General features: G+C 43.2%; 1 protein-coding gene across 2 annotated transcripts in view; it reads right to left on the minus strand.

Moving 5' to 3' along the window:
- CASP7 (caspase 7) overlaps positions 1-13,382 on the minus strand; it is a 30,150-nt gene extending 16,768 nt beyond the window's left edge. Inside the window, exons 1-2 of one of the 2 annotated variants that reach the window (XM_060241609.1) lie at positions 13,243-13,382; positions 10,009-10,127 (exon numbers count right to left, since the gene is read on the minus strand). In XM_060241609.1, coding sequence (XP_060097592.1) covers positions 10,009-10,127; positions 13,243-13,257 — 134 coding nt within the window. In that variant the 5' untranslated portion in view covers positions 13,258-13,382. Of the gene's footprint in view, positions 1-5,425; positions 5,597-10,008; positions 10,128-13,242 lie in introns of those variants that run through there. The other variant, XR_009555565.1, reaches the window with a different exon arrangement.
- Positions 13,383-23,786: the final 10,404 nt, after the last annotated feature.

Genomic DNA, 23,786 nt, shown 5'->3' on the forward strand with positions numbered 1-23,786 from the left:
CTAAGGTTGCCAGGTCCCTCCTGGCAGCTGGGGAGGATGGTCTTACTGGGAACAAGGAGTTTCATCTGACAATTTAGTGATGTGCCCACCAATGTGACATACAAAAGATGTGGGCAACACTGGTTTTTGGGATAATACCACAGAGTTTTTGACCACAGCATCACTCTGATGTGCCTATGGCACTTCTGGGTCACATCAAAGTCATGCAGGCACGTTGCTAAAATGCTGGGTGTTCCTCCCTTTTTTTGGAGTGCAAGTATCCCTCACTGGCTAACTGACAGGAGGTGGAGAGTTGGGGCCTGGAACTGGGGGACTCCTGTCCCCATTGGAGGACTGGCAACCCCATGGATAGCTCAGGCTTGCCCAATCTTGTCAGATTTTAGAATCTAAGCACAGCTGGTTAGTATGTGAATGGGAGACCACCAATGAAATCCAGGGATGCAATGCTGAGGCATCTGCCCAGGCTTATGCCCTACAGTGACTCTAAGATTACTGTAAAACTTTATCTGCTCTTACATGTACTGAAATTTTTCACTAGAAACACTTTGGGGGTAGTTATATTCTAAGTAGAAACCTTTGGCTGCAGCTAAACCTACAAGTTAAATTTATTTTTACACTCATTAAAACCTTTGCACAGTATCATACAGCATTTTTTAAAAGTTGTGCCCTCTGCCATGAATATGGCTAAAGAAATTATTTTGCCTTCTGTCAATTCAAATATTATGCTAGTTAGATAAATTGCAGCAACTAACGCTTTTGCTGCATGGGAACTGAACTGGTATCATCCTTGGGTCACTTTTAAAGTTATCTGCTGCCGAACCAAGATTTCTTTTGTAACTGTTCACATTCCATAATTTTGCAAGAACAAAACATTTTAGTTTAAATTTCAGTATTATCAGCTGTAGTTTGAATGTAGACAACAGCTATGAGGTTGCCTGAATTATGATTTATGTTGTTATAGTACTATCCATAAAAGTAAAAGTAACAGTATGTTCTGAAAACTACATTAAATTGTTAATTGCAAAAATCCTCAATATCATGCTCAATAACATTCTATTATGTGGTGAGTTTACGGCCTCCAGTTGTATTCATGTAGGAAGTACTGAACACTGAAGAAGTATTCATGTACTTCTTTTGAACAATTTTCACATTACACGGGAATCATTTTCAAACACAGAATTTCTTACACAATTATCTGATGTAATCATACCTTAACACAGGGGTGTCGAACTCATTTGTTATGAGGGCTGACTCTGACATTAATGAGACCTTGTTGGGCCGGGTCACGTGTCATATAATGTAATGCCAGGTAGCAGAGGTATGAACTTTATAAAGGACACAAACACAATTAAAAATATTAATTTTAAAACATAAAATAAAAACATGCTTAAAACATTAGCACTCTTGCAATATTTTGTTTATTTAACAGTCTCTGATAACTGACACCTCTTGCTCTGAACTACTGCATCAAAATGTCTGTGTGTAGCAATCTTGAGTATGCTGTTTAGGTGTGTTTCTGTAAGCTGCAAACCTACTTTTGGTTTATTGATATTCACTGGTCAAGAACATCTGGCACAGACTGACAGCTATGTGTTTGTCTACAAAACTACAGTCTTCCCAGAAAAATAATTGTAACTCCTATGAGGCAGTGCAAGATTAGAGTGACAGCATTGTATAGTGGTCAGTATCAGCCTACTATCTGGAAAGTCTAGGTTCAAAATTTACAAGGAAATGTAGACAAAAGTCTACAAAGGAAATGTACTGGGTGAACTTGGTCTGGACACACACTTTCTCACTGGCTTGAATGTTATTGCTCATCTAGTTCAGTTGCTTTCCTACTGAAAAACACTGGGTCATGAGGCCATGAATACATTGCATTCAATACAGTGAAAAAGAGGAGATTGGAGGGGGGAGGTGAACCCAGTTGCACCCAGGAGAGCTGTGGCATAACAAGCCCAACCAAAACAAAAACCTCACATGCACACAGAGTAGCAAGGCACGCAAAGACTCATACTTTGATTAAAACTTTGTTGGTTTTAAAGGTGCTTTCTATTTCTCCACTGTGATTTAGGCAGCCTTGGAAAAGAAGCTTTGAGGCTCTTTCCCTCCTACTTCCTTTCTTCCTCAGTGGGGAGGAACTTCAGCCAACAAGGGAAGCTCGCTGGGCTGGGCTTGCTATTTCTCCAGTGCAAATATGTAGCCTTCCAAAAGGAAGCTTTGGGAATCTGGGCTGGGCTTGCTATTTTAAGATGGAACCAGAATTAATACTACGCTGCCTTGGATAAACAGAGACTGTAGCACCATTGTATTGTTTTAGCTTATTTTTAATATTAATTTATATATTGTATTTATACTGTTGATTGATATTATCTGTTATTGTTATGCCATGATACTGTATCATGTTCTGTAAGCCGCCCTGAGCCTGCCTTGGCGGGGAGGGCGGGGTATAAATAAAAACTTATTATGATGATGATTATTATTTCTTCCACACGATTTAAACATCCTTGCAAAGTTTCCAAGGGAAGCTAGATTGGGCTTGCTAGTTCTCCCCTGCAATTCAGACAATCTGGTAAAGAAAACTCTGGGGCACTTCCACTCCCTCCATCTCCCTTCCTCCTCAGAAGGGAGGAGCTTCAGCCATCCACGGAAGGGGGCTTGGCTTGTTACTTCTCCCACACAATTTATGCAGCCTTGCAAAGGAAGTTCTGGGGCTCTTTTCCCATGAAGCTGGGCTGGGCTTGCTAGCTCTTCCCTGCAATTCAGGCAGCCTGGCAAAGCAAGCTCTCGGGCGCTTTCTGGTGGAAGCTGAGCTGGGCTTGCTATTTCCCCCTTGCAATTCAGACAGCCTGACAAAGGAAGCTCTTTCCCTGCACCACCTCCCTTCCTCCTCAGCAGAGAGGAGCCAAGCCTCAACTGACAGAGGAAAGCTGGCCGAGGCTTGCAATTTCTGCCAGGTTTGATACAGGGAGCCTGACAAAGCAAGCTGCAGCAGAGTAACACAGGTCCAGAGAAAGTAAGAGACAGCCACTTGCTCGCAGACTGCATAAGAGCCCTATGGGGGCTGGTTTTGGCCTGCGGGCCACATGTTTGACACCCCTGCCTCAACAAGTATTATGGTAGGTTTTTTAGGCAAAAGAGAAAACTAAAATAATTTTATATCAAAAGGCTCCATTTATTTCAATTCTGCCTCCATCAGTTTTTCATTGCTGATTTTAAACTGGTGGTTTTAATTTTGTTTTGTTGCTTTCAATGTAAGCTGCCTTGAGTTATTGTAAGGTAGAAAAGTGGCTAATATAAATTATAATAAACCATCTCGGGCAGCAGCCCAGAAGTAGGAGAAAGAGGCTCACTGGAGAAAGGACTCTAACCTCAGTACTGCCAACTGGGATCCCTGTTCACATTTAGTTCTGCTGCACCTGCTAGACAAGTAAACTCTCATAAGTGATATGAATGACCTCTAGCTTTTGAGAGTTCATCCACAGAATAAGGCTGAGGTCATCAAACTATTTCTTAATTCCATATGGAAGATCTCTGTTGCATTCTGAAGTTCTTCCTTTGGACAGCTAGCATTATCAACTTCCAGGTAAGGAATGTTAATTTTCCCACAATTATAATTGATTTCCAGACTACATAAATCAATTTCCCTAGAGAAAATGACGGCTTTGGAAGGTGGAGTATGGCATTACATTCCTACTTAGCGCCCTCTCGTCCATGAACTCTGCACTTCCCAAGCTTTGCCCCCGGATATCCAGGAACTATCCAATCCAGAGCAGACAACCCTATTGGAAAAAAACAAACTTTTTACCCCTGAAAGAGATGTCAGCTATGCATAAAGATGATAAGGGGGAAAGTGCTACAGTTGTCCCTTTGTTGTGATATGAATTACAAATAAGCTGTCAGACTCAGTAGTGAGCAAAGTGCTTACTCTTTAAAATATATGTATCTATCTTGTTGTGGGGCTCTCTACTCCAGTACATTAACAGCCCCTCCCAATTGAATGTGCTTTCAAAATATTTATATCTTTCAAATTTTATATAGCTTTTAAATTTCCTAAACCCTAGAAGTTTTTGAATGTGCGTCCTGCCTGTATGTAGAAAAAACTAATCCAAAAGGAGATCTGAAATACAGTCTGTTCAAACGTGCCTGCTCTTTTTCTTGGATTCTTAATTAAAAGGCTGTTTATACAACCAAAACAGTGCAAGCCTTAAGCAATACAATGCTTCATTATGCAGAGAGGATTCTCCAAAAGATCACAGAAGTAAGCAGCCCATAAAAACTAATAGTAACTTACATGCACACTAAATTTAAAAAAAAAAAATGGAAAAAGACACCATAGAAACCACACCTACATAAAGTGAATTATAACCACTGAGTGCTCCTCTCATAATTAAATAATCATTTACAGATCAAAGCATCATTATTTCTTTTAGTAAAGAATTTTTATATCTTGTTCCATGGATATCCATTATTACCGTTAAACTTTAAGTCCCGTCAAACCGTTATGCACATTTTGTCTTCATCAGGATTTAACACATAGGCTGAAATGTTTCTAATCTGTTAGAAACTATATGAAAGACTGCCCTTAAAATATACAAGTAAATTCAACAAATATTCCTGTCAGATTTTGTAATACAAAGGTGCAACTCACAACTTACATATAAGAGTATCAGGTGGGGAAATAGCAGAATGTAACAGCACCATGTCCTGCAGGCCATGGACTGTTGTAATTTGGAGCAGGAGCAAAATGTTTAAATATAATACAAATTCAGAATAAAGAATTATCCAGTTGGACCTTCTGGACAAACAACCAAATGTCTTTTTGATATTTTCTATTATTGAGAAACTAGGGCTTCAGTCTATACCACTAATTCATAACTTTTGCTAATTTAAAAACATTTGGCTCTTTACTGTAACAAAACTTCCTTTAGCTTCACCTTCAGATGATTTCCAGCTTCAAGCCATTCATGAAGCTCTTTTGCCAATGAAGGTTTAGAATAACCAGAATTGACATGTGACAAGTTTTCCAGTATCTCTGAAGGACACTTCTGATATTATATTTGTGCATAATTCAGATAATGTGGCACAATGTCACCTCTCCTGGAAAGTGGGCTAACACTAGTGTAGGGAAGAGCTGTACAGAGGCTTCTCCTATGCGCTCAGGACAGTTCACATCATCCAAGTGCTGTGGGGAACCATACTCCAGTGGCCACCACTTCCCAAACATAACCTGAGACAGGATCTAAGAGTTTTGTTGTTTGCAAGGGAGCAAATGATTTTTCTAATTATACCCAATAATGTCCTGTTTTAATTGGTCCAAGAAAGCTGCTGGCCAACAACATGCTTCTGAATTGCCAGTAATCTAGAAACATCTTATTTAAGTTTTATTTCATGATATTAATTAGTAGAGAAAAATAGTATACAATACCTTGGCTCTTCATCAAGTGGTACACCACTCTGCATCTGAAAAATACGTTTACCTTGTGCCGAGAGATAGTTTTAATCTTCTCTAATAATGCCAGCATCCCACCATGCTTATACTACACTAGAGAGTGAAGCAGGCTACAATGTGCTCGCAGACCAAAGCATTTGTCTGTGTCAGCAACGGGTCACGCTGGACTTTTCTATAGGACTATTGAAACCTCCATAACTATGGCCCCAGCAAGCAGCTGAGGTCATGTAGGTCTCTTCTGCTCCTGCTGACAGGCAGAAAAACAGGTATCACTGATTCGATCGCTACGCTATTGTGACAGTACAGGAGAGAAAGTAAGCTTAAGAGATGAGTGTATTTTTCTTTTTAAGAATCAGGACTATACTATCATTTAAATAAATCTTTTTAACTTTCCCCATTATCCAATTATACTAGCTTATTAAGAAAGTCTTCCTGAAAATGATTAAATAAATCTCTTGATGGAGAAAAAAATCCTCAGTTTATTTACATAAATGCAGCATATTTATTTATTATTATTCAATTTGAATTTAACTTCAGATTGATTTTGGGTTGTGGCCAAATTATTTTCAGTCAAGAGAATCACATGAAACCTTTTTTTCCTCCATTTTTTCCCCAGCCTTGATATACTTGATAGTAAGTTTGTTTGGCAAGTCTAGCAAGACATCACAAACAAAAGTTAGGGGTTTTTTGCCTCTTCTCAGCATAGTGTACTGAGACTGAACACAGAAGTAAAGTTCAGTTAAATTCCAATTAGTCACGACATCCAAATGCACGTGCCTTCACCAGTGGAGGTTTTTTTAAAACTAATAACAAGATTTCTTAACCATAAATTTGCATTACAAAAATTAAAATAAAATTATACCAAAGAATGTTCAAGCTCTGCAATTTAAACTGCAAATATCCTGGAGCCACACAGCCATATGCCAGTCTCAAAAAGAAGAAGGTACTTCACTCCACTGTAAATCATTTGGATGCAGCCCAGTGCTTCCAAGGATTTTAAAAAATTAATCAGGAAATGTAGCTTCATTTTGCACAGACCAGCATTCTAAAGGACACAACAGAGTAAAAATCACATCTGGCTCTGAGAGGACCAACTTGTGTTTGCTTCATAACTATTACATCCTTTTCCCACTAGTGTTTTGCCAGTTTAAGATTTCAGGAACCATCCAGTGACTACAGATGGGGGAAGAAGCGTACTACCAGGAAAGGTGGTAATGGAAGGAAGTCACACTACAGAAACAACCTAGAGAACAACCCTCCCTCTTGTAGTACGTATCTGAAACTGATCACAGTTGGTTTTTAAGCTATGTGCAAGTATTGTAAAAAAAAAAAAAATCAAGGTTCATCAAATTCTCTCTTACAGTATCTTTCTTCAGCAAAAGACTGCAAGTCACACAGTGAATAAAACTTTTGTAAAAACAAATGGTACAAAACATTAGCAGCAAAATGCACTCAGGTGGCTGTGAATAACAATTAAAGTGCAAGTTCCACACTTTTAGTTTGAACACTGACTTGAAAAACAAAACAAGACTAGAAGTTGCCTGTACCACTCTCAAAAGGGAACCAGACTACATAAAGTTCAACAAAAAACCAAACTGAATATTCATGTATTATGCCCAATGCCTCATATAACTGTTTAAGGTCTTGTTCCCAAACTTGCCAAACAAGTATTTCTGTATTCCCTCTATATTTGGCAGAGTACATACTGCACAGTGTTGCGGATGGCACAGATACAGGATTCCCTATTAATATACGTAAGCTGGATCCAAACATGCTTGGACCTAAAGTTTATTCATTTAAAACATTTATAGCCCCATCTTTCCTCCAAATAAGTTGGACCCAAAAGTGAAAAACACCAAGAAAAACAGTAAAAAATTATAATTCTTTAAAACATTAAAAACAGCCATCATAAAAATTAACACCCACCCATACGGCAATCATCTGGAAGAGCCAAAGGCTCTTCCAAAAGTTGAGATAAATGTCCTGTTGCCTTTAAAGAACTTCATTCCAAGTGTGCTTCATTTAGTCCACAGCAAGTGTTAAAACCATAGTATGATTACAGTGGATCTGGCAGACCCTGCTCTGTCATGGAAACTCACTGGGTGACCTTGGGCCAGTCGCATGCTCTCAGGCTAAGATACCTTCCAGAGTTTCCATGAGGATAAAATGGAGGAGGGAAAAAATATTGTTGTAATCTGGTTTTGGTTCCACTGGAATAAGGGGGGTGTATAAATACCTAAATAAATACATGTTCTTACAAGGTTCTAAATGTTTCTAAAATTGGATTGTTCACAGCAAGTAAATGTGCTTCATCATGGTCTGAACTAATCAACCATGCTAAGAGTTATAGGCAAAAAACAAAGGCTACTAAGAAACTTAATTTAATTTTAAAGCAAAGACAATAATATCAGAACAGAAATCTGACCAACCTCCCCCCCTTCATTTGCTATTTTGAGATTTAATTTTTAAAGAATATCGACATATTTTAATATTTATTTAACAAGTAGAGTTTTTAAACACATGACAATAATAATAAATACTCAATAGCTCCCACAACTCTAGAAACCTAAATTAAAATCTATTCATAAAATGGTGTGCTCTCATAAGCAAAAATTATACTTGCCTGCCATCTAGTGGAAATAAAATAAACAGTTTGTTAAAAATCATTTTTTTCATCAAATAGAAACAGAGTCATAAATCCCACATTCTAAAAGGAAGAGCAGTGGTGATGGTGAGCAGCTATTTAACGATTACATGTTACCATGGTGCTAGGGCCTATAACAGGTCTATAACAACTAGGGGAGAAGGCTGCCGCTAGTATGCTACTGGGCAACTCCACCAACAGGACCACCAACAGATAAATTGTATACTCTGTATAGCACTAATACTTTGTTTTAAATTGTTTTAAATTATAATTGACTGCCTTATTGTTTTATATTTGAAATTGAGATGTTGGTTTTTATATGATTGTTAGCCGCCCTGAGTCCATTTGGAATGGGTGGGATATAAATGGAAAGTAAATAAATAAATAGGGGAAAGACCTTGTGGAGCAAGTAGTTTGGGAACAGGAGGAAACTTAACAGTGTATAATGCTGTGTATAGTGTATTTTCTCCAGGGAGACTAATCTTTGTTGTCTGGAGATCAGTTGTTATTCTGGAAGATCTCTCCGCCCTGCCTGGAGGTTGGAAAGCCTAGGAAGGAGCTAATGCATGCAAGAAGATATGGAAAAGATCCCAGGAACACATTAAAATAATATTTGGATCACACAGCCAAATGATGCAGGAATAAAAACTGAACTTAATGCCTTTTAGGAATGCAACCATTTTTCCTCCACCACAAAAACAAATAGAAGATTGGGTGGGGAAGGATACTCTCCTAACTCACAGATGGAAAGAACCAATGTTCTGTTCTCAGTTGAGAACCCTGACTAGCAGGATTTTCAACAGCATCCAATTATACTGGGGGAGGGGAGGAGAGAAAATAATCAGACCACTTGTGGATGAACTCAAGAGCTGAAAGCTGTGGCAACTGAGGAGACGGTGACTGCTTTATAATGACAAAAGAAGACCAACAGTGAATACCACGATGGCTGCTTATGCATTTTCCTGTTACACTTCTCTGAGGGAGTCCAGAGTAGCAACCAGCAGGAGGGTTGTGGGCAGACCATGTAGGGCCCACAGTGGCACTTGTGGCGCTACATCACATTAAAAATTGGAAATAACAAAGGGTAGCCATAGGAATTATCAGAAAATCTATGGTGAAACTACAGCGTTTCCCATGATTAGGATAGATCTACCCTTTGTCACTTCCGGTAGGAGCTTTTGAAGCTGCAATTTTTAATTTTTTTTTATCTCCAGACTGTGGGCAACTGGACCTAGGCACAGTGCATTCCTTGCCCCCATTGGCAGCTTGTCCTGCAACTCAACACTTCAAACACACTCAGAATGCTCAAAACACGAACTTACTAATAGTCACTCTTGTACAAATAGTAGAATAATTAACTAACAATCCATGGGACAACCATAAGGTGGAATAGGTAAAGTGTCAGACATGTAACACAAAGTCGTTAGTGGTAGTTAACAGACAAGTTCATTCATGCTTTTTCCTCTATTCACATAAAATAGATCCTGTTTCATTCAAAGAAGAGGATTCTGCTCCGCAGAAAGTGAAAACTTCAGGCATACAACCACATAGCTGACGAGTATTTCCAGAATATCTAGAACCCTGTTTTTGCAGGAAATAATGTTCCACCTTATGGTTGTTCTGTAGATTGTTAATTAATTATTCTACTGTTTATGCAAGAATGACTATTAGTAAGTTTGTGTTTTGAGCATTCTGAGTATGTCTGAAGTGTTGAGTTAGAGGACGATTTTCACAGGGGCTATCCTTCCTCTCCATGATTCTCACTTTTGTTGCCAAAACTCGTTGGGAGCTTGACAGCCCTAATACAGTGTTAGTTTGTACAAAGAAATAACAGAATTACTAATTCACAGAAGAATTGGGACAAAGCCCTTTAATGCAAAAGGCATAGTTAAGATTTTTTAAAAGTGTTTCTTACTTTCCGAAGATTGATAATCGATCTCTTCTGTCTGGCTTTGCATCCAATTGATCACTATTATTTTGTTCGTTATCTTCATCTATCTGCAATGATGAAGGATCAGAAAGTTCTTCTCCCAGCTATAGAAAATAAATAAAAGACAAGCTCAATGACAGGCACTTCAAAAAGAACTCTAAGAATGGTAAACCACTTCATCTCCACATTTCAGAATCACACTAAACCTCTGCCTAGAGCATAAAAACCCCACATAAAATTCTGGAAAATTTTAAAATTTGAATTTATGTGCTTGAATTTTGCAAGTGTTCAAGTTTTCTTTTTGAAATTCAACTCTGAAACATTGTGTACTGCTCTGCAGTTACATCAGGAGGACTACCAGGGGATAGTTGGTACTGAATCTCCCTCTATGCATACAGAATTGTGCAGAGTTGGAAGAGAAGATGGGCTGGCTCTACATTTTTAATTTGTTAATCAATTTCAGAACACTGATAAATCTTGCCAAATTTAGTATTTTGCACCAAAGAAACAATCTACACTGCATGCAGTATGGGGGTGGGATACCTTGCTGCCTTGCTGCCACATTCCTCTCTCTCTCTAGTCTTCTATTCAGCAGAGAGATGCATTACTGCATAAGGAACCAACTGGATTGGGCTCTAAGGAAAAAAAGTCCCTAATTTCTCTTATCCCAGGAGTGTTTACTATGTCATCAAAGTTTTAAACATTTAACTTTAAAGCATTTAACTAGTAGATCAATTCAGCCTTTCAAATAAGTTTGCAGAAGTCACTTGCTCACAGTTTTTGTAGTTTACAAACTGACTTGAGCATATATACTGGCATGTATTCAACCACACTGCCCTGATCTGGATGGCCCAGGCTGGAAGCTGAGCAAAGTTGGCTCTGGTTAGTACTTGGATGGGAGACCACCAAGGAAGTCCAGGGTTGCTATGCAGAAGCAGGCAATGGCAAACCACCTCTGTCCATCACTTGCCTTGAAAACGCCATGAGGGGTTGCCAAGAGTTGGCTGCAACTTGATAACATTTTACACACACACACAACCACACAGTTCTAAAGGTTTAAGTGCACAAGAGGTCTGCACTCAGAGGGGAATATAAGTGGAAATTGCCACCCCTTCTTTTTTTAAAAAAAGGTTAAGCTGATCTTCCCTTCTAACAAAAAAGCTGCCTTTTTTCTTCTTTTTGATCTGAACTAGTAATTGTTTAAAAAAAATTGAAAGTTTTCTTATACTTAAAAAACTCAACATAACATAAACATTAAGTCACTATGCAAACATCTATATTTAACTAATTGGTTCAAAGACTGAAAATTAAAGAACCATAACATTTACAATTGAAAGTTGCTGGGGGAAATCAAATCAGAAAAAACTATGTACATATATAAGAAAGTTCGAGCTAGGTAAGTGAGAATAGCCCTTTTCCAATTTACTGCAACATCTCTTACACACAATATATAATATATTGAAAGCACTGTTACAAATTTAACAATTATTGAATTTTAAATAAATTATTAATTGGCTGCATCTCATGACATCATATATTATTTCTACTAGTCTAAAGTCAACAAGAGAAAACACATGGATCCACAGCAAAATGCAACTATTCCTGCACACCTAATAGGGCTACCACACCCCTGGGAACTCCCCCAACCCCCAAGCAGCAGAGAGAGAAAAATTAAAAAGAAAAAGAAGGTCTAATCTACTTTCAGGAAGTTTTTACGTAAGAATTCCTGGTGATGCCTAAAGCTACCTGGAAGTGACCAAGGACACCTCTAGGAAACACTGGAAACTTCTTCCTTAATACCTAAGGAAACTTTGGGCCAGTAATAGCTCCCTGACATGTGGCAAAGCCTCTTTTGAAACTGATGATTGTGTAATGTAATACATAACATGAGGTTTTATTGTTTAAAGAAAAATGGGGAAAAGATTCCACTGAGCATGCCCAATTATTTGGATGCACCTGAAGCAATTATTTGGATATTGCCCGTATGAAAACTGCCTATTAGTAGTGCAAAGCTCTATCTTAATTGTTCTTGAGGATGTATCTGGGATAAATAACTTTGCACTAAAAAAGAAACAAGCATTATTTGCAAACCAGAGACAACCATTAGGTTAAGGCTGGTCACCTGGTGGAATGGACCATATTCAAACTTTTCTTTTTTTAAAACTCCATCTACCTCTATAAGTACTGAGCAGGGAATCATGATATAATTTACTAGGAGGCTTCTGGGGCAATCTCTCATTTCCCAATGAAGAGGCTGCATACAAAGCAAGGAAGTGGCATGAAACTCACCTGGTCCCACTCCTTACACTGCAAGTGCCCTTCTTCATCAAAGTGCAGTGGGAAGACAGAGAAAAATCTAAGAAGCGGATTGGTCTGCAGCAAATGGGCAGCAACATCAAAAAGCATGGGAGATCTGGCCAAGAAGAATATCCCCCAAAATCAAAAAGTTGATCATACCTGTGCTAGGCTACTGTAAGGCCCATTCTGATAAACATCAAGCTATGATTCACCGGTTACTGGAAATGTGTTCAGAGGAACATCTGTTTTATGCAGTCATCGTCATGAGTTATAATGATTCATTAACACCCTTCAATCATACGTTACATATTTCAGTTTGTTTTTCGTTATTTGCTGTCTTACTTTGTAATGGCATGTTCTAATGTTTTGTGACCTTGCAACTTTTTTGTTGCCTTGCTAGATGCCTTGAGTTCAAGTGGATATAGTGGCATATAAATATTTTACACAGGGCTTTTTTTGTGCAGGAACACACAGGAACGCAGTTCCAGCTAACCTGCTGTCAGGGGGTGTGACCTAATATGCAAATAATTCCTGTTGGGCTTTTTCTACCATAAAAGGACCGATTTTACATAAGCAGAAAACGGTGGAAGTTGTAGGAGCATAACTGGGGCAGGAAGGAGAGTGATGGGGAGACTACAGAGCCAGGGAGCAGGACTCCCTGCTGCAGGATAAGGAAGACGGAGAAGAGCTGTAAATGGGTGGGGAAATTTAAACGGAGCTTAAAATGAACAGCTCAAAAACGCAACCCTTTGAAATCCCTTGAAGTAGAAAAGGAGAGAGCACCGACTCCACAAGCAAAGTGAAAGCTAAGAGATCACGTAATAGGGTGGAGAGATAAAAGTTAGCAGGAGGTATCAGGGAGAAAAGTCAAGACAGAAGAGGGGATTCTTCTCAGCCCAATCGGGACCCCAAGAGACTTGCCTTCAGGGGCTCCATGAGGAAGAAACGACCGGGAAGTCCTTCAACGTCAGCGCTGCGCTACGAAGTAAAGCGAAACTAAAAGCGCCGATGCGGCCTTTGCCCCCTTATCGCAGGTTCCGCTGCGCAGGAAGGAGCCTAGATGACTTGAGCATCCTTTTCCCGCCTCTCAGGCCGACTCGGGAAGAGCGCCATCTCCCGGGCAGAACGGGCACAAAAAGGTTCCCTTGAACCATTAGCTGGCGACGAGAGGAAGCCCTTGTGCCAACCTGGCAGCCTTTTAATGCATTGAGTAGCACTCGTAGTTCGCCAGTTCCACTGTAACCGCGTCATTGAGGAGGAACGCGAGCACAGCGGCTCACGGGTTTGCACTATGCCGACAGCATCCGTCTTCGCCTCGCGACGCTGGCCCGGCTTTGGGCTGTGTCGGCCCCTACCTTGCAAGAGGCAAAAGAGCTTTTGCACTATTTTGTCTCTTGCAGGGCAGGAAACGAGGGCCCCGCTCTCCCCCCCCCCCCCATTAAAGGGGGAAATAGTTGGAGAAAAGGGGGTTGCGGGGGCTGCACGGGGACGTGATGAAGTCATTCGGTGATGTAATCGTGTCGGGGATTGCCAGGCCCCTCCCAGAACGCCCCCAAATCCCCCAGGCCCCGTAGCTACGAGGGGGCCTGTGGGGCACAGCCCCCTGACTCTGGGGCCCCAACCAGTCCCTGGGGCCTCTGCCATGGCTCCAGGACAGTGGAGAGGTTGCTTCTGGGGCAGGGGGCATAAGCAGTCCCAGCCTGTGGCCTGAGTTAAAGGGCCTGCTGAACAGCTGAGCTGCGGGCCCCTTAACTGGCAGGGGGGCTGGGGGCTGCTTCTGCTGCTGGCCTGCGTATTATTTTACTGGTGGGGAAGAGAGGGCGGCAGTAAGCTCGCCACAGCTCTCCTTTCCCTGCCACTAAACAGCGCACGGGCTGGCAGCAGTTGTGGAGAAGGGGGGGGGAGAAGGGTTGGCAAGCAGAGCACTGCGGTGGGGGGTGAGCGGAGCGCCGCAGCGGCGAGTGGGGGCGAGCAGAGTGTGGCAACTGAAAGGTGCCGGGGGGGGGGAGGTTGCCTGCCTAGGGCCTATTTCCCCCTAGAGTCACTCCTGGCAGCAGAAGCAGCCCCTAGCCCCCAACTACTTAAAGGACCCGTGAGCCACAACACTCCATTTCCTGCCACAAAAACAGCGTGTGGGCCGGCAGCAGAGGCAGTCCCCAGCCGCCACGCAAGTTAAAGGACCCGTGAAACAGCTGATCCACGGGCCCTTTAACTTGTCCGAGGTCTGCTTCTGCCCCCAGCCCGGAAGCAAGTTGGTTGGGGGGGGAGGGGAGGGCGGCGGCAAGAGAGAGTGGCAGGCAGGGAGGGAACCACTAAAGGGAAGCTCGTTTTGGGCACTGGTGGGACATCAATGCCCACCCCAAAATGTAAATGCTCCCCCCCCAACTTTCCAAATTCTGGCTACAGCCCTGACCCCCCCCCCCCCTCCCGGCCAGGAACAAAATTCAACCTGACAACCCTTCGCTTGAAGTATCCACTTTCTTGCTGTCTTGGGGTGTCCTGTTAGAATTATTACTCTTTTAGAAAAGGAGGGGTTCACTCACTTCATTTGGATTCACTCACTTGCATAGAGGGGGAAAGATTAAACTGGAGGATAGAAACCAGGAGGTTTCTAAATATTGTTTGTTGTGGAGAATACACACTCAGTAGCTAACACAATCAGCTGTGTATTGCAAAACATTTACTAATTTTTTGTCAGTGGTACCTTCCTCTCTATCTGCCATCTTATGAATTTTCTGTTGTAACTTTCATGGACATCACTTTTAGAAGCAATAAAACAGAAGCACCCTGACTATAACAGCTCCTACCAAACAGTTCTACATTTAACATTGTCATAAGGTGACTGGTCCAAAGAGATGAAAGCTTAAGGGTTATCTTCTGAAGTGGAGACTCCTTTTTCTGGGGTATATGAAGATAGGTTTGTGGGAGCAATTGATGGTTTTTGCTCCAGGGCCTGGTTGAGATGGCTTCAAAAACTTATACAAATACATATATTGATTTGTCACCAGCATAGGCATGAAATATGCTCCATGCTAGCATTTTCAGATTTGGAGTGACCAGATCAATAGTTGCTCTACACTTATGCTTTCATTCCCACATAGTATGCGTCAACGATGTAAAGGCAAGGGCTACCTTAGTGTAGCTCCAGAGTGGTGTGATTATGATATAATTCTATGCATATGCCTCTCTGTATTGTACCAATAGAGCAGAGGCCTCTACATAATGTGCAAAATGGCTAGAAAATGCAGCTTTTTGCTCAGTAATGCTATGTGCCAGAAAAGATACAAGTGGTTCGATTCTGAGTGTAAAACTATGAAAAGAAGGATTCAGCAATTGCATAGGGAATTTAAAAGAGATAATACTTTATATGTTTTAGGGGAATTACTGGACCTCAAAAACAAAACAAAAATTAATGATAAAAAAAAGAAGAAAAGTACAAGGGCTGGCATAAGTTATTACATCACTTAATGATTTATCAAGTTTTTGGAAAGTTGTTTCTATGGCCATGAATTTGAGATCCAACTTGCCATCATGTATCTCTGCTTCCAGATGACCGAGATATTTTAAGGAGTTGTTTTCCTTTAGTTCTTCCAACAATACTTAGGTAGACAACAGAATGCCGGGTGATCTCCCTAACTGGGCCCCCCTATAATGGAGAAAGATATATGTAATAAGATCCATCAAATGAGATCTGGCAAGCCCCCTGGCACAGATAAGGTCCAGATTGAGTTTCTCAGTGTGGAAAAATGCTAGCATCTGTTTTCTCTTAGCTAAATTGGATGGTAGCAGTGCTTTTTTTGTAGAAAAAGCCCAGCAGGAACTTATTTGCATATTAGGCCCCACCCCGATACCAAGCCAGCTGGAACTACATTCCTGTTTAAAAAAAAAGCGCTAAGGTCCAGTATCAGAAGGAAGTCTCCAGAGTTAAAATAGTTTTTAAATGTTTACTTAGAAAAATATGTAAAAATACAATCACACATAAGCAATCTGTTATGTATGGAAACACAAGCTGATGTACCGCATGGCGATCGCTACAGAGGCGACCCACGGGTCCCCGGATGTAGCTTATCAGACGCCCCGCCCATCAAGATCTGCGGTGGGGAGTTTGACTGACCAGGATTGGCCTGGTCAGACTGGGGGGCAGTCCCGGGAAATGTATATAAGTGGGACCCGGCCCGCGTGTTCCCCCTCTTGTAATGTACCACTGAATAAAGCATGTTGCCTTCAACCCGTCTCGCAACTCAGTACATTACAGTGGCGACGAGGATGGGATACTAGCCAGGTAACTCCCGAAGAGGACCTTCGCGGAGCTGGCCGGAGACGGAGAAGGCACGCCATCCAGGGAAATGGAAGCACCAGCCGCCACAGCCACCATGGCTAACCCGAACGGAGCGACGGGTCGCCTTGAAGAGTTCAACCCCGCTAAACTGGAGAGGTGGGAGACCTACACGGAGCGGGTCGATTGCTACCTTCAAGCAAACATGATAACGGACGACAGCCAGAAAAGAGACGTGTTCCTGAGCGTCTGCGGGGAGGCCACATTCGAGATCGCCAAGGGTCTCTCGGCCCCCAGGAGACTCACGGAGAAGACGTATGAGGAGATAGTCTGACTGCTCACGGGGCACTTCTTGCCCCAGCCCTCACTCATCGCCCGCCGATTCCTCTTCCACAAGAGGGACCAAGAGACGGGAGAGGCGGCAGCCGAATACCTGGCCACTCTCTGCCAAATAGCGGGAAACTGTAGCTCAGACAAGCTTGAGGAGGCCCTGAGGGACTGTTTGCCTGGGGCCTGAGGGACGAAAGACTACAGCAGAAGCTCTTCGCAAGGGAAGAGCTCCCCCTCCAGGGCGCCTTCAATGAGGCCACAGCATTCGAGAGAGCCACCAAAGCTTTCAACAACCCGAGGGCAGAAGCAGTCCACCAGGAGGAGACGGCGCAGAGCCACCCAGAGGAGGAGGTGACACACCAGCTACGCCGCCCACCAGGGACGGGACTGAGAGCGACCCAGCGGCCATGAGCAATGGAGAAACCAACCAGCACCTAGTGCGCAAGCTGTGGAGACCTGCACGAGCGTGTGGACTGCAGGAACTGCGGAAAAATGGGCCACATTGCGCTGGCTTGCCGGGCCAAGGCCAGCCACGGATGCCAGTCCACCAATCAAGACTCGACCGAGGACTACTCGACCAGCCTGCAGGTAATGAACTTGCCCAGCAATACCCCCGACAAGGTCAAGGTATCGAGGGAAACCCCTGCCTGATGGAACTGGACTCGGGCTCCTCCATCTCCATAATTTCGGAGGAGTCCCTAAGAAAACTGTGCCCATGTGGCCGGCCTAGGCTGCGACCGGCTGGTTTCATACTGCGGGACTTCCAAAAGAACCCCGTACAGATCCTGGGGTGGGCCACGGTGAGGGTGGAGTTTAAGAGCTTTAGAGGGAAACTGGATGTACTGGTGGTCAAACTGGTGGCCACACTGCTGGGCCTGGCCTGGTTTGGCCCGTTGTGAATTCAGATCGTGGGGGTGCAGCAGCTGGGGACGCAAAGATTTGAGCATGTGTGCGGGGAATTTCCGGAGGTGTTTGATGGAGCCCTAGGGTGCTACAAGAGTCCTCCCATATCCTTACCCCTTGACCCCCACGTGAGGCCGATACGGCTAAAGGCCAGGAGGTTTCCGTTCGCTCTGAAGCCCAAAATCGAAGCAGAGCTGGACCGCCTCACAGCCCAGGGAGTGCTAGAACCGGTTTCCTACGCCACATGGGAAACCCCGATAGTAACTCCGGTGAATCCAAATGGGGAAGCGCCGACTACAAGTGCAGCATAAACAAGGCACTACAAGATAACCCTTACCCCATCCCAGTAGTCAGTCACATTTTGGCAGCCCTAGCAGGGTCAAAATTTTTTGGGAAGCTGGACTTGGCCCAGGCGTACCAGCAGCTCCCAGTGGACGCCGATACGGCGGAAGCCCAGACCATAGTGACCCACAGGGTGGCTTTCAGGGTGCGGCAGTTGTAATTTGGAGTGAGTGTGGCTCCGGGGGTCTTTCAGAGCCTGATGGATTCTCTCCTCAAAGGGATCCCCGGGGTGCAACTGTTTTTCGACGACGTTCTGATCGCCGCACCAGACGAGGAGTTCAGCAACCGGCTGCGAGAGGTCCTCCGCAGGTTCCAGGTGGCCAGACTGAAAGTCAAGCGGGAAAAAAGTTCCCTCGGTGGGGTTTGCGGTGGATGCGGCATGGATCCACCCGACAGCTGACAAAACCAAGGCCATTGTGGAAGCCCCGGCCCCCACGAGCAGGGCAGAGCTACAAAGTTTCTTGGGGTTATTAAATTTTTATCATTCATTCTTGCCCCACAAAGCGGCCTTAGCAGAACCCCTCCATAGGCTCTTAGATAAAAACGCCCCGTGGTTCTGGGGAAAGAAGCAGGCAGCCGCTTTTCAGGCGGTCAAGGAGCTCCTCGTATCCAATAACGTTCTCCACCATTTTGATGAAACCCTGCCGGTGGTCTTAGTGTGCAATGCGTCACCATATGGGGTGGGCGCCGTCCTGGGCCACCAACTCCCGGACGGGAGGGAGGTCCTGATAGCATATTACTCCAGAACCCTGACCCCCGCAGAGCGCAACTATGCCCAGATTTATAAGGAGGCCTTGGCAATCATGGCGGGGGTGCATAAATTTAATGACTACCTGTACGGTAGACGTTTTACGATCGCCATGGATCACAAGCCGCTCCTGGGACTCCTCGCCCCAGACCGCCAGACGCCACAGATTCTGTCGCAGTGCGTCCTGCGGTGGAATGAGTTCCTGAACTCCTACTCATATGCCCTGGTACACCGCTCGGGCAAGGCGATGGGTCACGCAGACGCCCTCAGTCGCCTTCCGCTGCCCTCCATGGATCCGGCCCCGGCCTACCATGTGATGCTCATTGAAACACTACCGGAGAGACCCTTACACGCCGCCGAGGTAGCGAAGGCCATGGGGCGGGACAAAATACTCGCGCGAGTTCTCGGCTGGGTAGGGAGGGGATGGCCTGAGGGAAAACAGGCCGAAGAATTCAGGGCATTCACATCTCGCAGGGAAGAACTCTCCTCGCACAAGGGGTGTCTTCTCTGGGGAACCAGGGTGGTAGTCCTCCCCCCCCCCCATTGCAGAAACAAGTGCTGGAGGCCCTACACGAGACTCATCCCGGGATTGTACGGATGAAGGCCCTAGCGCAGTTATGTATGGTGGCCGGGAATGGATGAAGAGATCAAGGGGTGGGTTCGAAGGTGCGAAGCCTGCCAGGAGTCCTGGCCAGAACCGCCCAGTGTCCCGATCCACTGTTGGGAAGCCAATAGAAGGTCATGGTCTAGGTTACATATTGACTTCGCGGGGCCATTCCAGGGCCAAACATTTTTCATTCTGGTGGACGCTTACACCAAGTGGTTGGGAGTTATTCCGGTAGCCTCCACCTCAACAGCGGCGGCGGTCCGAGCATTGCGCAGGGTCCTTTGCACACACAGGATTCCTGACACCATCGCCTCGGATAATGGGACCGCATTCAAAATACAGTCAAGAGGCTAGGAAATCAGGGGTGAGAAACAGAGATTTTTAGGAATTATTGCAGAGGTGATATTGACCTTTCTAGGTGTGGTCCAAGGATCTGTGAAGCAGTGAATATGGAAGTGACCCAAATAGTGTTTGGGGGTGCAAGTCTCTGGAAGGACAAGACACACCGAGCATGTCCAGAGTGTCTCCTTAAACAGGCAAAAACAGTCCAGAGGTATGACTGGGTGTATAAAGTGGTAAACAATAACTTGATGGTTTTTGGAGATCTTGACAATAGCAAGGTCTGAGTTCTCCCAGGTGTTAGACAAAAAGTGTAATGTTCTGTGTGCTCAGAGAATGGAGCCAGGAGATGGGCTTTCCAGGATGAGAGAAATAGATTCTCAGTTTAAGACAAAAGGACGAGAATTACCCATAATGTTTTGTCATGAAGGGCCATAATAGGCTTAATGTTAGATATCGATTTGGTTCTGATACTCTGAGGAGGAGTCAGGAATGAAAATAAAAGATTTGGGCAACATTTGCATGGAGGTAAACCAAAGATGCTGAGTTGCAGCAAGAAGCTAAGAAAGATTAGCTGTTAGTTGCTAGCCAGAGATTAAGACATGAGCAATACTTTACCTGAGACCTCTTTTGTTCTACATATTCCATTGCAGAGTGGGGAGGGAAAGAAACTTAGCCCGGGACTGCTGCTGTTCTACTGAACGATAAACACTGTCTACATGCTGTATTTCCATTCCAGCATGACTTCTCTCTCTTGGCCTGCTTTTGCAATGGGTCATGGTTCAGAGTGAAAGACTGGGAGACCCCATCTCTTAGTGGGGTGCTTCCCCAAGTGTAGGCAGCACCCCTGGGTAACAGCTGAACTTGGTCACAAGTTATTGGAAGCTAGAGCATGGCTCAACACTTTCAAGCTAAGGCTAAGGATTATCTTAATTCAGAAGCTGAAGGTCTTTTCTTCCTTAAACAAGATTCTTGGATGAAGAGAGTAGATGCTAGATTAAGGCAGCTAGGGTTTATAACTGAAGATAGCGTCTTGCTAGTTAAGGCAAAGGCCCTTTCGCTTGCTCAGAATTGCCTTACAGAGCAGGATTACAACAGTATGGTGATTCACTCTCACAGAGTCTGCTCAAGGCATTTTTTTGCTATTTTACCTCCTTGGGCTCTGCCATTATATATGAGACACCTAATGCCCCCCCACCTTGTTAGGGTAGTCGCTTTAGCTCACCTTAATGCCATCCCCTCCAAAGTATTTTGTTATATTTTGTATTCAGATCATCTCTTCCCTTTCAGTCAGGGTAAAATTGACAATATATCTCACAAAATATTAGAATATTGGAGCTTTTTACTGCTTTTAGAAACTGTTGTACCTCACAGCTTTTAACACAGACCGATTTCGCAATCACCTTATGCCGCTGTCATGTTCATCTTCTCAGCACAGCGTCCTTCGGATTTCCCACTATCTATGCCGGGGCTGCAGCAAACATTGCAGTTTTCATGCGGCAAATGGAAACTGCTAAAAGCCAGTTTCTGTTTGCTGTGTGAAAGCCGCGATGTTTGCAGCCCCAGTGCAGATAGTGGGAAATCCAAAGGACGCCGCGCTGAGAAGGTGAACGTGACAGCGGCATAAAGTGAGTGCGAAATTGGTCATACTCTTTGTTTAATAAACTTCAGAGTGATAATATTCCCTGTCCGATGCTAGACTGACCCAAACACAACCTACTTGGTCATCAATTTTTTTTCTAACATATTTTCCTTTAGTAAATAATTTATTAATCTTTTAATCATTGCTCAAGATCATCTGATCATAGGAGGTCTGAGAAGAAAAGTAAGTATATGTGTAAAATGCCTAGGAAATGCAGTCTTTTGCTCAGTAATGATATATATAAAAATAGTCTAAGTGTGTTCAGTATTCACTGATGTGATATTCCTGCACATTATATTGTAAACAGGGAAAGTAGCTTGGAGTTAATTTGCAAGTGGTTCCCAAAAGGGAAAATAGGTTTAGTAGTGCATTCCAGTTGAAAAAGTTGAAAATTGAGCACTCTGTCCTGGTGACATAAGCATTCTTCAAATAGACTTTCTAGGTATCTTTTCAAGTGCACCACTTAACAAAACAATTTATTTTCCCAGGTGCAAGAGAAGGAGAAACTAATTTCCTTTTCCCCTTTTGCTGGTGGCTCACGAATCCCCTTGAAATATAAATTCCAAAGAAGAGTGAAGTATTATTACTGCTCTCGGAATGTATTTTTTGAAAAAGTACCCTGACTGTTACCAGGGCTTTTTTTCTGGAGGGAAATAGCTAAATGGAGTTCCAGAACCTCTTTGTGGAAACAGAAGTCTCAAAAATGGTTTAAAGGTTCATTAGGGGGACCTGTGTGTTTCTCCTTCATTTGCCTATTGAGAGTTCTGGCATTTCTTTTTCCAGAAAAAAAGCTCTGACTGTTTACAATCCATTATCAGATGTCTAAGCATATTCACATTTACTGTCATATTAGAAGTTACACAACTGGCCTGCAATCTTTTTGCATTAATTTTAATTTCCAGCTTCCATCCCCTATCTCATACATTTATTCGGTTTTTCATCTTGGAGCAACAGACTGAAAATACAGTGTGTTGAACCCAGCCAGTTTTCTTTCCACTCAACTACTGTTTACTACAGCTCTCACCAACATGCCTCTAGTTCATGCTTCCCAGCGTAGCCTTTTCAGTGATCAAAAGGGAGTCTCTTCTTTTTTCTGCTGTGGAAAAACTGATTGGATCCAGTCCAATGCCTGGAAATTTGTAGAGTAAAATTATTCCAGTACAGCTGAACTCTGATTTAAGAATACTCTAAAGAAATTATAGACAAGAGAATTGTGAGGGGAGAATTGTGATATGTATGTGCCTATTCCACTTAAAAATTCCATGGTAAAAAGAACAAAGAACTCTCCATAGCATAGAAAAGCATGACAAAGCAAAGCAGGTGAAATGAAGGCTTGTATGAACCTGTATTACATGAAAACAAAACACATAGACCAACTCAGTTTGCAGTTTCTCCATAAAGCATGTAGGCAGACAACACTTTGACAAACATCAATGGACCTGGTAAGGGTTGTGTCCCAGCCATCCTCTGGAGGCAAATTAATTTGATCTGTCTGTGATAACTGATTCAGAGTTTAGCTATTAAGATATATTTCTACACCATTGTTCTCCCATTTTCTATTTTATCCTTACAGCAATAATCTTGAAAGGCAGATTAGGACGAAAGAGGTTCACTTAGTGAGTTTGCAAATTGGAACGAGGATTCAAATATGCATCCCCCCACAGTCTAATCCAACACTCTATCCCACTTTATTCTCACAGACTCTTCGACTTAACCACCTTCCTTGGATATGGCATGAACAGCAATATGTATAAGCAGAGCTCTGTCAATGAGGAGGGTCCAATAAGAGCTGACTGGCCACTGGATTCTATGGCCTAATGGAGAACTTTGATGTCTATCTACGTGGGTGAGATAATGGATGCTGTATTTTTTGTAGGGATCTATCACTAATTCTGGATTGGTGGAGCTCAGTTGGGAAACTGTCTTGCCATAGTCTTCCCTTTGGTGACTCTGCTAAGAGATAACAATCTGAAAATGAAGCTGAGTATATTTAGAAGTCCATCCTGAAGTTCTGATAACTAACCACCACTGAGATCCAAGGTTTAAATATTAACATTTGACTTTCTTATTCATATGACCATGATGCTTCTCTGTGAGTTCACTTTTCTATTTAGAGAAAGGTGTCACAGAATTCTTCAGTGTCTTTCCCTCCCATGCACTCTTACATAGTTGCCAAAATAACCTCTCTTAGTAACGGACAGCTTAAAAACCAGACAACAGCTGACTTTGAAGCAGAAGGGAGGCTGAGTTTTGGGCTGAGGACTGGTTTGATAAGCAA

Source organism: Heteronotia binoei, chromosome 6, assembly GCF_032191835.1.
Source record: "Heteronotia binoei isolate CCM8104 ecotype False Entrance Well chromosome 6, APGP_CSIRO_Hbin_v1, whole genome shotgun sequence".
In the NCBI taxonomy this organism is placed as follows: Eukaryota; Metazoa; Chordata; class Lepidosauria; order Squamata; family Gekkonidae; genus Heteronotia; species Heteronotia binoei.